General features: G+C 44.8%; 1 protein-coding gene across 1 annotated transcript in view; it reads left to right on the top strand.

The window, feature by feature from the left end:
* The window catches only part of LOC133105497 (citron rho-interacting kinase-like), a 67495-nt gene that overhangs the window by 7726 nt on the left and 41961 nt on the right, over positions 1 to 17808 (top strand). The window contains exons 3-5 of the mRNA XM_061215634.1: positions 12732 to 12837; positions 13404 to 13547; positions 13854 to 13973. Coding sequence (XP_061071618.1) covers positions 12775 to 12837; positions 13404 to 13547; positions 13854 to 13973 — 327 coding nt within the window. The 5' untranslated portion in view covers positions 12732 to 12774. The remainder of the gene's footprint in view (positions 1 to 12731; positions 12838 to 13403; positions 13548 to 13853; positions 13974 to 17808) is intronic.

Raw genomic sequence — 17808 nt, 5'->3', positions numbered from 1 at the left:
CTTTCCATTTATTTTTTTCCCCCTTTCTCCCCCTTTCTGTTTTCCCTCTCTCTCTCTACACACATAAGTGGCTGATACAGTATTAGTCTCTCAATGTGTTACCTAAGCTCTGAAAGCCTTTATGGGATTTCCCTTTTCTGTGTGTATGGAGGGGGGGGGGGGGGGGGGCAGTGCTTGATTGATTTGATCTGGAAGCAGAATTCTAAGTTTGTCTGAGGAAGGGGGGTGTGGGTATAATATTGTGTATCTGTCTGTGAGTTAGGTTGAGGGTCTGATTGTGTGTCTGTGTGTGAGTAAGGTTGAGACTGTGATTGTGTATCTGTGTGTGAGTAAGGTTGAGACTGTGATTGTGTATCTGTGTGTGACTAAGGTTGAGACTGTGATTGTGTATCTGTGTGTGAGTAAGGTTGAGACTGTGATTGTGTATCTGTGTGTGAGTAAGTTTTAGGGTATGATTGTGTATCTGTGTGTGAGTAAGGTTGAGACTGTGATTGTGTATCTGTGTGTGAGTAAGGTTGAGACTGTGATTGTGTATCTGTGTGTGAGTAAGTTTGATGGTCTGATTGTGTATCTGCGTGTGAGTAAAGTTGATGGTCTGATTGAGTTTATTTGCAAAACTAAGGTTGGAATTGTGAAGGAGCAGCTGTGTAGGAGGAAGGGCATATTCAAGTGTACCGAGATATTGGTTAAACCTTTTAAAAGCAAAACAACACTTAAGTGAGAGCCCAGTTTATGCGCATTGCAGGCATGTAGACTGGGAGGGTGATTGTGTGGCCTTTATGCTGTGTCCATGTACATACTGTAACTACCACACGTGTCCCACCTCCAACCTAATAGAGCCGATGGCCCTCCCGCAAAATGGCTCCGGTGAACTTGCTTTGGAATGCTCGAGCACAACAGAAAGCTCTACGTATAGAATAAGCCATAACATTATGCTGTGAATAGACCAGGTGATTTGCTGCTCTGATATGAGTGGCCTGTAGCGTAGTGGTTAAGGTGCATGACTGGGACCTGCAAGGTCGGTGGTTCTAATCCCGGTGTAGCCACAATAATATCCGCACTGCTGTTGGGCCCTTGAGCAAGGCCCTTAACCCTGCATTGCTCCAGGGGAGGATTGTATCCTGCTTAGTCTAATCAACTGTATGTCGCTCTGGATAATAGCATCTACTAAATGCCATTAATGTAATGTAATGTTGAATACAACCTTTGATTGGCTGGTCTGATGTCACTTATGATTGGCTACATTCACGATTAGCGAGACTGAACGCTTTCACATCATTTACAACATTCACAGCGTTCTGACCTGTTACACTTCCACATCTTGTTACATCTCGCATCAGTCATTTTGGTCACACACAGTATCTGTCAGACCTGCTACCCTTTTCACGTGTCTCAGTGATTATCTGTACCTTTAAAGAAGCAGCAGGTCATGTGAAATGCCTTTGTTCCCACAAGGGAGAACTGCGATCCCAACCCAAACCGTGACACTGCCTCTCCTGTTCCTCTTGATTGAAAGTCCACCCCCACCAGTGGTTGCCTGGTCACAGACTGTTTCTTTGTACCTGGAGGTGGTCAGTGTGAGGGGAAGCTGGCACCTCTCACGCCTGTAAACGCGCTGTGTCTGTCATATCCGTTACTCCTCTCATATGTGCTGCACCTGTTACGCCCGCTACACCTATCATATCTATCATATGTACGACACCTGATACACCTGCCATATCTGTTACACCTATCATACCTGTCATATGTGCTACTCCTATCATATCGGTCATAGGTGCTACTCCTATCATATCGGTCATAGGTGCTACTCCTATAATATCGGTCATATGTGCTACTCCTATCATACCTGTCATAGGTGCTACTCCTATCATATCGGTCATATGTGCTACACCTGTCATTTGTCATATGTTACACCTGTCATATATCTAATCTGTTACACTTGTCACATCTGTTACACACTTTTCACATTTGATATGTTATACCTGTTACACCTCATATTTTTTAAAGTGTTGCATCTTTCACTATTCGGGCATTTTGTCACACAGGTTCACAAGCAGATTATAAACCCTTTGAAGAGTAGTTTTTGGCGAATGTTTTTAAAACATAATTCAGGGTTCTCGTACTGCATTGCTTGCAACATTCTAATCACATATTTGTGATCTCTGGTTTCCTTTCAATCAGCTGTCAATTAAGGCCTCAAGAACAAGGTGTGTGGATTGATGAGCCAATCAATGACTTAAATGGGCCACATGTTCTGAGAACAACCTGAAAACCAGCGGACACTGCAGTCCTCCAGGACTGGAGTTTGACACCTTTGTCCTTAAAGGTTAAATGTGTAGGAAGAAATGTAATGTTAATCTTTTTGTCTCAATCCAAACATCTTCACGTCTCAAAAGCGATGGGCATAGTGATGGGTTAAACCAGCCCATCATCCCTCCTGCCCACAACCAAAGAGGCTCAATTAAGCTTTTATCTTATCAATGAGCCTTGTTGCACAAGCTAGCCTACACCAGAGAAAATGCTTTGTGATGCTTTTTCGCTGGTCTGCTGCTGTTAAACGAGCTCTTGGCACAAAAACTAAATGAATGAACAAGACAAGAGTACCTGAGTAAACACAAGGACAGATCCACTTAGAGGAAAGAGTCAAACGCCCCACCGTTAGTCTCAAGCAGCTCATGACTTCTTTCATTCCTGAGGGGAAAACTACTCCCCACTGAGACAGTTCAGATTTGAACGTTGAACGCTAGTGCGTGCATGGTTACGTTGTAGCACCGTGTTATTGATCCAAGCCTTTTGCTTGTCCCATGTCAATCTACGTTTTTAAACCCTGTTTGAGCATTCTGTGCTGTGCGTGCTGTTGATGTAAGCTGGGGTTCAGCACCTGTTTCTCCTCAGCTAGCAACAAGCAACAAGCTACCCCCTCCACCTCTCTCTCTCTCTCTCTCTTACTCTCTCACTTTCTCTATCTCTCACTCTCTCTCTCTCAAATTCAAATTCAAATACAAAGTGCTTTATTGGCATGACAAATACAGACACTTGTATTGCCAGAGGTTACATAATAACACTATGTATAATATGATTTATAGATTATACATGAAAAAAAAGCATTGCTTCAAAGTGGAAAATGGATAAAGACAAACCGTAAGATGTGTTTGGTTTGTGTGTGTGTCCTTACTCGTGTGTGTGTGTGTGTGTGTGTGCTCGCTCTCAATTCCAAGCGTCTTTATCGGCATTTCAAGAGAATTGTTCTATTTCCAGAGCAGAGATGCATTTATAGGCATAGCATACAGTCAGAAAAATTATTGACATAAACCTCATACCGCGATTATCAGATTAAGGAAGCTGTGTTTAGGCAATTCAGAAATATGCCGTGACAGAGTCGGCTGGCGAGATGACACACCACATTAAATCAGCTAAATTAAGCAATTCAGGAGGAGAGTTTATCAGAGGAGGTGTAATGTCTCACTCCCCCTTTTCACGCTTTCTCTCTCCCTCTCCCTCCCTCCCTCCCTCCCTCTCTCCTGACACCACTACCACCTGTGTGAGCCTTGGGAAACTTATTTTCTGTTTCAGTTTTCTTTTCTTAGCCATCGAAAGTAGATTCTCCCTTCAGATTTCTCTGTGGCGACCTTGTTGGTTTACCAAAACATTTACCTATTTTTGTCTTTTTATGTTTGTGCGAACAAGGGGGACATAGTTTTTATTGTTTAGGAAATATTTGCTGCGTGTGGCATGGTATTTTGATGTGTCTCTTTATGCAGAATTAAAAATGAGACTGAGCTCTCATTTGTTTGATGTGCTATATTGATGCAGATTATTGATTATTGATTGATTGATTGACCAATTTGTGTATTTCTCAGAGTGTATGTGTGTGCACTTATGCAGGTGTGTGTTTGTTGGAGCGTGTGTGTGTGTGTGCGTGTGTGTGTGTTTGGTGCAGCCTGAAATAGCCAGTGCGCAGAATGAGGCAGGGTGAGTGGGAGGTAGGAGGCATGGGCAGTAACAGTTCTTATTGTTGTTTTCTTTTTATCATCCAGAAATGCAGTGCAATCCTTAAGCATTTGGTCAGTGACACCATTTTTGGTTTTCTGGCTCTGTTCTCCAGCACATTGGACTAGAAATAAAACAGTGAATGTGAGGTTAAAATCCAGACTGTCACATTTAATTTGGTGGTATTTACATCCATATTGGGTGAACCTTGTAGGCTTTTAATTTTTGTAATTAAAAGCCTTTTTTATACACAGTTACCCCATTTTACAGCTCAACAGTAACTGGACAATTGGCTGCTCAGCTGTTTCTTCTTGGCCAGCTGTGTCTGTCATTGCATCATTGGTTCATTCACAACAAAAGGTTGAGAGTTGATTCTTGGTGGGGCATTTGCATTTGGAGTCTGTTGTCTGTCTCTCAGCATGACCAAAGGATGTGGCTGCCTGTGCGGGACTGGACTTTTTTAATGAATTGATCAGAAGAACACACTTGTGACCTGGTAGACCACGGACTGTAGTACAGGACTGAATAATACACTTAACTTGTCAGTAAATACATGTTTGCAGCTGGTAAACAGATCAAGACAACTCATGTAGGCATAGATGTGTTCGACTAACATAAGACACACCAAAATAACAGGATAGAACAGGTTCTTGGCTTGCTAAAACAAAGTTATGGTTTGCTAGAAACTGTTGAGTTCTTGAACAAAGTCTTATGGACAGATGAGACAAAGACATATTAGCCTGTCCCTAAGCCATGTACCAAAGTGAACAGCTCATGATCCAAAGCACTCATCCTCATCTGTGAAACATTGTGTTATAGTTTTGGCAGGTACATTCCTAGAAAAAAAGGTTCTGAAAGAGTTCTTTGGCCTGATTCAATAGGGGAACCCTTTTTAACCCTAATTATGGATTACCACCTATGTGAAGTGTGAACTCCCATGCAAAGGACCATTTTGCCTGACAAAGAACCCTTTAACTAAATCAGGTTCTTCTATGGAATCACAGGGTTCCTATTCCAGTGTATGACTGCGACTGGAACTAGATCGCTTGTATTCACTCATGGTATGACTGCTGATGGTGGCAGCAGCGGGATGAATTTTGAAGTGTACAAGTGAAATGAAGTGAAGTGTAAGAAAGTGTACAGAGAAATATGCCTAGATCCAAAGAAATGCCTCAAACTCATTGGATGGTACTTCACCTTACCGCAGGAAAATGACCCCAACATTTTGACCCCCTCAGAGGAAAGTTCTTGACTGGCCAAGTCAATCACCAGACCTGAATCCAAAACAAACAGGAACGGATATTGTTTACACTACAGGCCAGGCAGAGCATCACCAGGGAACGTACCCAGCACCTGGTGATGTCTGTGGGTCACAGACTTCAGGCACTTGCCGAATACAAAAAATTTGCGGCCAATACTACATGTGACCACTGTATTTAAGATTGTTAATTTCTGCATACGAAGGGCTGCAATTCATACACGGTCCACCCAGTTTGGATGTAAATCAATATAATAAGCAAACTTGTTAGATATCTCTCTCTTACAAATTATTAAAATAATGATCTGCTCTCAAGCTTTTTGGCAAGCTATTTTACAAACAATCCGCTCTGAATACAATAAAAAAGTAGTCTGCAATGCCCAAGCGTAAGCTTCTGCATGAAGGGAAATAGCATTAGGCACTTAATCAATAACATATTTCCTGAAAGGCAGGGGTATTTGCCATGACACATTTGGTTTACACAATTTCATGAAAGCAGTGTAATTACCCATAATGCTTCATGCAAGTACAGAATCATTTCCTGAAATGAGGTACCCACAATGCTTTGTGTTTTCACATCAGCTATAGCCTATAGCCTCTGCCTTAGTTGTGCGTGACAGCTATTTTGCCAGAGAATGGCCACCGTCCCTCCAGATTGCTTGAGAGAGACGAGATTAAGTTGCAATTTCCTTTAACTGTCCCACTGCCATTAATTCAGCCCCAATTCTCGTCGCTCTGTGCTGTACCTGGTCCGGCGTTGAGGGGAGATGTTTCTCGCCTATTTGCCTGGCTCTTCCGCCCCCGCAGTCTTGGAGACCAGCTGCGATCGATACGGCACCTGTACCCCCGCCACCCACCCCCTTTTCAGCCCCAGAATGCTGTCAGGAGTAATTCTTCCTCTCGTGAATATTCATCAGCAGACCGGAGTAGGAATGTGTAAAGATTCTGCCCCGATTCTATTCCTGTCCCTCATTTTTTAATCTCATTTATTTCTCATTTACGCCTTGTCTGTCTCTTTCAGCTCAGAAACTCATGGCTGCGGTAAATGCTGGTGTTACTGAATGTCTTGTAGGTGGCTGTTTTTTTTTTTTTGAGAGGGATGAAGTATTTGAGTCTGTGACTGGCTGATTGTTTATAAGCTGGCTGGTCTGTGATTGGCTGTGAGCAGGCTGGTCTGTGACTGGCTGATTGGTTATGAGCTGGCTGGTCTATAATTGGCTGTGAGTTGGCTAGTCTGTGACTGGCTGATTGAATGTGAGCTGGCTGTTCTGTGACTGGCTGATTGGCTGTTAGCTGGCTGGTCTGTGATTGGCTGTGAGCTGGGTGGTATATGACTGGCTGATTGGATGTGAGCTGGCTGTTCTGTGACTGGCTGTGAGCTGGGTGGTATATGACTGGCTGATTGGATGTGAGCTGGCTGTTCTGTGACTGGCTGTGAGCTGGGTGGTATATGACTGGCTGATTGGATGTCAGCTGGCTGTTCTGTGACTGGCTGATTGGCTGTTAGCTGGCTGGTATGTCCCTGCTTTCAAGTGATGTCTGGAAGTTAGTTTTCGAGGACATCACAACTTTGCCATCCAGTTGGTCTGTGATTGGCTGATAGACTGTGAGCTGGCCGGTCTGGGACTGGCTGATTAGCTGTGAGCTGGCCGGTCTGGGACTGGCTGATTGGTTATGAGCTGGCTGGTCTGTGATTGGCTGATTGGCTGTGAGCTGGTCGGTCTGGGACTGGCTGGTTGGCTGTGAGCTGGTCGGTCTGGGACTGGCTGATTGGTTATGAGCTGGCTGGTCTGTGATTGGCTGATTGGCTGTGAGCTGGTCGGTCTGGGACTGGCTGGTTGGCTGTGAGCTGGTCGGTCTGGGACTGGCTGATTGGTTATAAGCTAGCCAGTCTGTGATAGACTGTGAGCTGGCAGGTCTGTGATTGGCTGATAGGCTGTGAGTTGGCCGGTCTGGGACTGGCTGATTGGCTGTGAGCTGGCCGGTCTGGGACTGGCTGATTGGTTATGAGCTGGTTGGTCTGTGATTGGCTGATTGGCTGTGAGCTGGTCGGTCTGGGACTGGCTGGTTGGCTGTGAGCTGGTCGGTCTGGGACTGGCTGATTGGTTAAGAGCTGGCCGGTCTGTGATTGGTTGATTGGCTGTGAGCTGGTCGGTCTGGGACCGGCTGATCATATTGCTGGTATTTTAAGGGCCTTTAATCATGACTGACTCTCCCACTGAAGGCTTTGGCTGAGAGCCCTACATCACTGACTCTGACTGTGCAGCCATGGAAACAAGGACATCCCACTCACTCACTCTCTCACTTACTCACTAACTCACATACACACTCACCAACTATTTCAGTCTCTCATTCACTTACTTATTCACTCACACTCTCACTTACTCATTAACTCACATACTCGCGAACTACTTCAGTCTATATTTCACTTCCTTATTCACTCTTACTCTCACTCACTGACTCACTCACTCACATACTAAACGCCTTGTTGAATATCCCATCCCACCCACGCCCCCAGGAGTCGTGGTTTAGGTGATCGCTGACTGAAAGGGAGATTCAGTCCCCTTACAGATAAAAAGGCAGATGTATGCCAGGTCTAAATCCCCTGAACAAACTGCAAAGGTCAAATTCAGAAAGTAGCATTACCGATGATCCGGATGGGCATGGTTATTATCTATATCATACAGGTCGGGAGGAACCACATCCTTTCAGTGACCTGGATGTAGTCCCGCCTCCTTCCCATGACCTGGATGTAGTCCGGCCTCCTTCCCGTGACCTGGATGTAGTCCCGCCTCCTTCCCGTGACCTGGATGTAGTCCCGCCTCCTTCCCGTGACCTGGATGTAGTCCCGCCTCCTTCCCATGACCTGGATGTAGTCCCACCTCCTTCCCGTGACCTGGATGTAGTCCCGCCTCCTTCCCGTGACCTGGAAGTAGTCCCGCCTCCTTCCCGTGACCTGTTGCCTGTTCAGCATTCCCGAGAGGCAGAGTAAAATCGGGCAGTCTGCCAGTATTAATTGCCATGGCATCTGTAAATCACTTTATTTTACGTTTGGGTGCTAAATGGGTTGGAGCTAGAGATGGCGGGGGGAGGGAGAGAGAGAGAGAGGGTGGAGGAGAGAAAGGGAGGCATGGTGAAGGACAAGAAAAAAAGTGATTTAAGGGGTAGTGAAGGGGATAGATGGAGAGATACAGAGGGAAGGGGAGGTTGTTAAGGAGAGAAGGGGAATTAGGGTTGATTGTTTTGTAACCAACTCTGTGGCTGGATGTGTTCTGATTTGAGTGGACATAATTGCTCCAGTCCTGGCTTGTGATGGACGTTCTACCCACCCTGGCTCGGACCAGAACAGGAGCATGAACTGTGAAAGTATCTCAGCTTGGGTGGCCATTCTGTACCATTCGCCTGATTAAACATGATTTCACTTTTAGCATTCTTATTATGGTTTGTGTGAAGTGCTTTCTTCTTCTGGAGTGGAAGGTTGGAACAGGAACCCTCTCATGAATGAAGTGCCAAGATGTTTGTGCTTCTGCTCCTTCTGCATTCAATATGTAAAACCTTCACAAAAAGATCATCATTGCAAAGTGGCCAACTGCAATGGCGACGTGAAGCGCGAGCTGATTGACGGCTAGGAGCCTGTTGGCTGTCTCCCTGTATGAGCTTTATTTGAAGACTTGGAGTGACTAATTTGTTAGAAAGGCCATTGCAGTGCGCTCTGTCTGCACTTTAGTAAAATATAGATTTGGGCAGCAGCTGGCACACTGCAGAAGGCTGGGGAACTGTGAGGTGAATGGTAATGTAGGAACAGGCCACGTATGAGTCAGAGAGAGCGTGATAGAAGGAGAATGCGTATGGGAGAGGGATTTTGGGAGTCTTTGATGGTGTGTTATCCTGTTGCCTGATGGGAGACTGAGGATTTAGGAAGCTTGTGTGATATCCCATTGTGATGTAACAATCACAAGGGCTAAAGTGGACCTCTACCGTTGGATCACAGTTGATCTAAGAGTACGTTTTTTTTTGGAATGCTTTTTTCTAGATTCTAATTGAGTGTCCTTGAACTTCATTGCTTTCAATTATCAGTTGTGATTTTTTACTTCTGCAAATGAAAATGTTCAGTTAAGAATATTGAAATCATATTCAACATTTGTGATCTTACACCTTAAAGGGGGTAGCCTGTAAGTGGTTCTAATCCCGGTGTAGCCACAATAAAATCCGCACAGCTGTTGGGCCCTTGAGCAAGGCCCTTAACCCTGCATTGCTCCAGGGGAGGACTGTCTCCTGCTTAGTCTGATCACTGGATAAGAGCGTCTGCCAAATGCCAGGAATGTAATGTAATGTAAAGGGTTGACAGTGCTTAATTAAAGCAAGATATGCCAGCTAGCCTGCATTTGTTGCATCATTCAAGATACTGTTCCCACAGGGATGTGCTGCTGTTTGGAATTCCTAATCGTAAACGTTCGGCACATTACTGTAACACCCTGCATCACTGCTAACACAGCAGTGCATTCTTCAAAACACACAGCCAAAATTGCGGAAAACCATCTCGAAGAGATAAAAAAAATTGAAAGAATTTCATTGATTCTTTCATCGGAGTTTTAATTTAAATAAAATGTATGCGAGGCGGGCTGTGAAATGAGTGTGTTGGTGAGATGATGCCGCAGTATGTAAACACAACTGCTGCCATCTGGATTTAAATGCCTTTGAAGGCTGTTTCAGTACAGGGTTCTGCTAAAGCACTCTGAACTGTCTGTATGTCAGCACTTTCAATCCCCCCCCCCCCCCCAGGTCTGCAGGGATCCCTCAAAAAACCTCTGCAGAGTTTGAGGGGGTGGGGGTGTGGGGAGGATAACCAGCCTTTAAACCCCAATAACTGGGAGTTTCCAGTTCGGTTGCAGTCCCTGGCCCAGGAGACAGAACAGACGTGGCGGTGTGACAAGCCGGTTTTGGCAGTGACTTCCTGTACCTCATTGATCCTCAGCTCTCTAGTGGGGGCTGAAAAAAAAACCGTGTGGGGACCGTGTGTGAGACTGCCTGGCATTAGGGAGATTTCTCAGTGTGTGAGCGTCTGCAGTCAAGGTCTTTGAAGCTTGTTGGAGTCACTCCCCTGCTCTTTCTCTCTCTCTCCCCCCCCACCCCTCCCCCTTTCTCTCTGTCTCTTTATATTTAATTAACTACCTCGGTATCTCTCTCTCTCTCTCCGTGGTCAATGACCTTTTTTTGCGGCTCGTTCTCTCACTCTCACTTTGAGCACTTCCCTCCTCTTCAGCAGAAAAACGATACAGAATTCCAGGTACTATCAGGCCTTAACCAGGAAAGACACCGGTGGTAGGAATACCTGATCGTTGTCACGGCAGGGCTACCAGTATGAGACTAACCCAATTATAATTATAATAATTAATTCATTATTAAGGTTAAATATATACATACATACATATATATATATATATATATATATATATATATATATATATATATATATATATATAATCCTTGTTTTGAACTGTTGTTATTCTACAAAGTTTAGTTATAGAAATATATGTTATCCTGTGATGTGTGAGATGCAGTGCTGGTTGGTGCCACATGGCCGAAGGCCTCTGGTCGGGCTGTGGAGGAAACTCAGTGATCTGAGACCTTCAGCTATCTCTGCCCTCCCTTCATGCTGCATGGAAAAGAGAGTGTGGCCCTTTGTGCCACAGATAACCTTACTGAACCTAACGCTGAACAGAACAGGCCCTGTGCTCCTGACACAGGATCCGGTGATTCTCATGAGATTTATGAGGCTATACAATCTTCATTAGAATAGACCTTAACTGTAGATGTAGCACTTATTATACTCTATGAAGTAATAGTTTGATCGTTAAGTGATAGTTAATTTTTTAATGAGAGCCTGATAATTTGATTAAAACTCATTTTTATCTACCAATAGTCTCTTTCGAGTTCTTCTGGCTTACGACTGGATCAGTTTGCCCCAAGGGCCGTTGACGAGGGCCGACGCTGGCAAACCTAGCAAGCCAGCGAGAACAGGCTCTGTGATCACCCTGAAAGCAGCGGGGCTATGAGACATTCGCTTCTCGTTACATAAGTAAGACATCCTCCCAGGAAACGGGAATCTTCTTTAACAGTGTACCCACTGTCCTACCCAATTTCTAAAATTTGACAGATAATGAGAAGATATCAGTTATGCTGGGAGGGAGAAAACCCACAGCCCATTAGCAGCGCGATACGTGGCCGCGCTTCACAGCTGGAGGGACTCGCCAGAAGCCGTTTCTGTTCCGGCAAACGGGGTCCCTGTGAGTTCTCCATTAGTTTTAATCATGTTCTTATTACTATTTTCCCCTGTGTTTACCTGCGTGTGTTCGTTCGGTGCATAAATCAAGCGTGGCTTTGTGCTAGCTGGCTTCCTACGGACGAACCACTAACTGAAACATGGGAGGATAGTGGAGGGAAGAGAGGATGAGGGAGAGGGCCGGGGAGAGAGAGACGGAGCGGAGCGATGGGGTTTGTGTCTTAGTTCCTCGGAGGGTAAACCAAGGGTGAGCTCCTGCCCACGGCAACAGTGCAGAGAGTCTTTAAGCCGCTCGGGAGGAAAACCACCATCGCTCAGAAATGAACGTCTTTAGTTTCGGTGCAACTTAACAGTCACGAAGCACCGCAGGGTGTGTGTCGTCTGGAAACACAAATACGTTAAACCCCAGAGCTGCTGGGGGCAAAATGGAGAGCCTTTTCTGAGTCTGGGGAAAATTGGGTGGCAAAAACTCTCCTTTAGTGTCAGAGTCTGTCTCTGCCTCCTCTTAATGAAAACCCCCTCAAACCCTTTGAGGTGCTACCATGGTGATGGACATTTTTTTTTAAATGCGCCACGTTATTACCGTTGTTCTTGCGTGCGTGTCAGTGTATAAGCCCTTCTTCTGGTCTCCATCTGTCAGTGGCTTGAATAAGCTTCCCATTGCAATCACAACAGCAGAAATGCTGCCCATCTTCCAATGCAGACTGAATAGAGAATACACTTCAGAACTCACCGTCTGCTTCCCTGACCCCTTTTAGATGTACTTTTCTTTTTTCTTTCTGTGAATTTCCTTTTGTATAACCTGTATTATTGGTATTTTTTTTCTTTTGTTCGGTTAATATTGCCCTTAGTGTTTGTGAAAGGCCTCTGCGCTTTATTGGTGATACACTACAGCATTTTGGTTCTCCACTGTTTTTGTTACTCTGGATAAGTGCATCTGTCAAATGATTATACTCTATTGTACTGAGTGTACTGTATTGTGCGGATTGTACTGTATTGTGTGGATTGTACTGTATTGCGCTGGTTGTATTGTATTCCCCTGATTGTAGGGTATTGGCTGATTGTATTACTCTGATTGTACTGCATTGGCTGATTGTATTCCCCTGATTGTACTGCATTGCGCTGATTATATTGCATTGCACTGATTGCATTGCATTCCCCTGATTGTGCTGTGTTGTCTGTCTCTTCCTCTGATCTCAGATTAGGGGCCTCAGGCCTCTACACCCCAGCCGAGAGCAACTCCATGGAAAAACAGCTTCACGTCAGAAGCAAAGAACTACAAGACACGCAAGATAAATGTCACAAGGTAGGACGGCTCTGATTGCTGTGTGCGGGGCGAGAAAGGGAACATGGCGCTCAGAGTGGCGTTTTTTAACAGATGAGATGTTAACTCACTGAGAAGTCCTCACTCACTGAAAAGATCCTGTGGGGAAATAATCAGAGAGAGATTACGGTGTCCTGACAAAATCAGCGATCTGTCATCTAATCTTGCGATGAACATCCTGACATAAAATGGCTGTCATGCATTATGCAGGTAGCGAACATCCTGACATAAAATGGCTCTAATATATTATGCAGATTGCGGTTCTGACAGCAAAGCAATGTTGAGAAGCACGCAAGGCACAGCTTAGTTTTTTCGCCGTTGTCATTGTCGATGGCAGTCATGGGAATAATCGTGATTAATCCTCCAATACCGAAAGAGACATTTTGAAGCCGGTTGCTAAGCAGAGCGCACATTGCAGTACCATGAATGAGTTATCCATAAGGCAGGACTGAGTAGAGCAGGGTGTTGCTGGTCAGAGGGTGTCTACCTGCTGTAGATGTTGCATGTTGCCACATCCCCTGTTTGGGGTGGCTGTCCATGCCTGACAGATGGAGCAGGAGATCTCCAAATTCCAGCGTAAGATGTCTGACCTGGAGTCAGTGCTGCAGCAGAAGGACGTGGAGCTGAAGGCCTCGGAGACGCAGAGGACCATCCTGGAGCAGGACCTGGCCACCTACATCACCGAGTGCAGCGTGAGTGTGTGTGAGTGAGTGTGTGTGTGTGTCTGTGTGTCACAGTCTAGTGTGAGAGTGTGTGTGTGTGTGTGAGAGAGAGAGAGTGTGTGTCTGCGTGTGTCTGCTTGTCACAGTCTAGTGTGAGTGTGTGTGTGTGTATCACAGTGCAGCATGAGCGTCTGTGTGTGTCTGTGTGTGTGTCTGTGTGTGTGTGTGTGTGTGTATCACAGTGCTGCATAAGCATCTGTTTCTGTGTGTCTGTATTTATTGTTCTGTTTTTGTTTTCTAAGACTGAGTGACATGTCTGTCTCTGTCTGTGTGTAGAGTCTGAAGCGCAGCTTGGAGCAGGCTCGGGTGGAGGTGTCTGAGGAGGATGATAAGGCCTTACAGCTGCTCCATGACATCAGAGAGCAGAGCAGCAAGCTGCAGGAGATCAAGGAGCAGGTACTTATTACACCTCTACTGAGCCCCAAAGACTTATTAAACCTCTACTGAGCCCCAAAGCCCTTATTAAACCTCTACTGAGCCCCAAAGCCCTTATTACACCTCTACTGAGCCCCAAAGCCCTAATTACACCTCTACTGAGCCCCAAATACTTATTACACCTCTACTGAGCCCCAAATACTTATTACACCTCTACTGAGCCCCAAAGCCCTTATTACACCTCTACTGAGCCCCAAAGACTTATTACACCTCTACTGACCCCCAAAGCCCTTATTACACCTCTACTGAGCCCCAAAGACTTATTACACCTCTACTGAGCCCCAAAGACTTATTACACCTCTACTGAGCCCCAAAGACTTATTACACCTCTACTGACCCCCAAAGCCCTTATTACACCTCTACTGAGCCCCAAATACTTATTACACCTCTACTGAGCCCCAAAGCCCTTATTACACCTCTACTGAGCCCCAAATACTTATTACACCTCTACTGAGCCCCAAAGCCCTTATTACACCTCTACTGAGCCCCAAAGACTTATAGACTCCTCTACATACTTATTACACCATTATTACATCCCTCCTGATCAAATGCATCATGGGAAATATCTGAAATATGATTATCAATGTGGCACATTGGAAAATTGCATCTGTTTAGCTGGTAATTAATTATGGGAGCTAACTAGTGTAACGCTGCCTGACAGACTATTTGTGACTGTAGCAGCAGTGACTTGCTTTAGCATTGCTCTACAGGCAGTGACTTGCTTTAGCATTGTTGTACAGGCAGTGACTTGCTTTAGCATTGCGGTATAGGCAGTGACTTGCTTTAGCATTGTTGTACAGGCAGTGACTTGCTTTAGCATTGTTGTACAGGCAGTGACTTGCTTTAGCATTGCTCTACAGGCAGTGACTTGCTTTAGCATTGCTCTACAGGCAGTGACTTGCTTTAGCATTGCTCTACAGGCAGTGACTTGCTTTAGCATTGCTCTACAGGCAGTGACTTTCTTTAGCATTGTTGTACAGGCAGTGACTTGCTTTAGCATTGCTGTACAGGCAGTAATTTGCTTTAGCATTGTTGTACAGGCAGTGACTTGCTTTAGTATTGCGGTACAGGCAGTAATTTGCTTTAGCATTGCTATACAGGCAGTGACTTGCTTTAGCATTGCTGTAATGGCAGCAGCTTTTTTTAAATGGCGCTTTTGTGTCTGTTACTTATGGCTGCGACTTAAATCTAACAGTGTTGTCACCTCTGTGACTCTCCTAAATGCAAGCGACTCATCCAGCCAAGAATAGCCGCCCTTGTCCAAGAGCGGAGATGGTGGTGTCGCCCTGAGGGACACGATTTGTCGTGTCAGGAACTTTAATCCAAACTTAATTGAGGGAGCTTAATTAGATTAATTGCAAGCCCTCCCCATGGCAACAGCCACCCTGCTTTGGTCCACTTTGGCTCAGCTGGGCCGAGATTGGGCGGCCTGTAGCATAGTGGTTAAGGTACATGACTGGGACACGCATGGTCGGTGTTTCAATCCCTGGTGTAGCCACAATAAGATCCACACAGCCGTTGGGCCCTGGAGTAAGGCACTTAACCCTGCATTGCTCCAGGGTACGATTGTCTCCTGCTTAGTCTAATCAATTGTACGTCACTCTGGATAAGAGCGTCTGCCAAATGCCATTAATCTAATGTAATGTATTGCATGGAGTATTGGAGAATCAGGCTATAGGAATGTCCATAATGGGCAAGCCCATGTCTGAGCATCATGTAATTTCTTTTCACAATTGATTCAGGTCACTGAGTCAATGGAGCAGGCCTCCTAGACTGTACTGCAAAAACAAACAAAAGTATTTTAGTCATAATATCATATTTGTTTTCCTAAATAAGTTATTTGCTAAATAAGATGAGGTAATGAGGTAAGACAGTTTCACTACAGAACTCATTTCAATATTTGCCAAATGGAATAAGAAAATTTCACTTGTCATGCAAATCTCATCTGGAGATTTGCCTAAGGAATAAGAACATTGCACTTGTCAAGGAAACATGAACTTAAAAACAAGCTAATATTTTCTACTTGGGAGGAAAAGGGAAGTTGTTAAGCCAAAAGTGTAGGGTCAAATACTTTGAATGCCTTTTGGCCACCTTGAGAATAAAGTCATATTCCTACAGATTACTGACCACTTTAAGAGAACCGTCTTGTTTTCATATTCAGAACAAAATGGCTTCATTTGGTGGGGGTTTCAGTGAAAGCCCTGGAAGTGTTTCCGCTGTGGACTGGCAGCTTAAATGAAGTGTCCTTGTTGGAGTGTTAATGATAGAGCGAGTCTTAATTAGTGAAATATGCCCAGGGACAGATGTGGCTGAGCACAGATATGAGGGTGGAGAAGAATACAGATCTCTCTTTCAACTTCTCCTCTTTTCTGTTTTCTTCCTCTATCTGTTTTTTATTGGTCCCTCGTTCTCTTGCCTTCTGTTGCCTTTCTCTCCATCCCTCTCACTCTCACCCCTCTCTTTTTCATTTGTCTCCCCCCCTCTTTCTTTTTTCCCTCTGCTCTTCTCTCTAAATATTAGTTGGTGTTATTTTAGGAAAGAGTTTTTTTTTTTGTTTCCGAGCAGAGATGCCGTGGCGTGCAGCTCAAGGAAGCGCACACGCGTGTTTTAGAATGCAAACGACCGCAACATGCGATGATGAGTTCTGCGCCCGGCACGCTCGTATCACGCGTGAGATTTCACCCGCGGTGACATTCGAACCCGTGCCTCTCGCTCGCAAGGGCTCCAAAGACAAACGCAAAGGAAGGATCAGCCATAGCTATGGGTAATGTAGTTATGTAGAACTCGAGGACTGTGTCGCCAGAGAGAGTGTTGTCACGGTAACTGCTACAAGGCCCGAGCTTTGCTGCACCTTACTGTTCTTACTAGGTAACTAGCCAAGTTACACCCACTACACAGAGAAATATTCTGCCACTGCTTTGTGCCAGTTTACTTCAACCATATCTTGCAAAGTTTATTGCAGTTTAGAGGATAACGCTGCTCATTTTAATTTTTTTCAGTACCAATAAAGTTTCTATCCAACCCTGAATTACTTTATCCAACAAACTATTCATTCTCCTTCTAGCCAACAGAAGTCAACTCCATTGCTCTCTAAACAACCATCTAAACAAGTATCGTATCAGTATCGTCAACATACTGTATGTTATGAAAATGCCAAAACCAATAATGTTTCTGTTTAACTCTCAGTAGGCCTGTTTCATTTCCGTTGCGCACTGAGGTAATTAAATCCAGCTCTGAACGACATGTTCATTTTCAGAAAATGCAGCCTATTATCAAAGAAAAAGACTGATGTAGTTTTTTACCAGATCTACTTCAAAATGGAGTAGATTGTTCATTTACATTGGGACTATTTTCAGTATGGTGGTGCTGTGCATTTGTATACATCCTAAGCGGTTGTGAATAGTCTAAGCAAGCTGAAGGAAAATATGTGTACACACAGAAACTTGCAATTCCCGAGCATGAAATTGCAGTCAACCTGAAAGGGAACTGCTTTTCAAATATCGAAAAAGGAATCATTTTAACTATCTAAAGTTGTTTCAGTAAGTGGAGATTCATTGTAATGATGAATTATGCTGACCAAAGCAGTAGAACTATATGTCTCTTTGACTCGTCTTAATAGTTGTTTAGAGAGCAATGGAGTTCTATGACTTCTAGTGGCTTTGGCGACATGGCGAATTCATAGTTTGAGTGGGGGTTGCTGCGAACAACACAGCCCTCCTCTAAACCCCGCCCACAGGAGTACCACGCCCAGCTGTAGAATAACCCCGCCCCCTGCTCTAAACCCGCCCACAAGAGT

Source organism: Conger conger, chromosome 12 (assembly GCF_963514075.1).
Source record: "Conger conger chromosome 12, fConCon1.1, whole genome shotgun sequence".
Lineage (NCBI taxonomy): Eukaryota > Metazoa > Chordata > Actinopteri > Anguilliformes > Congridae > Conger > Conger conger.
The sequence above is the reverse complement of the archived record's forward strand: the minus strand, read 5'-3'. Positions and strand labels throughout refer to the sequence as shown.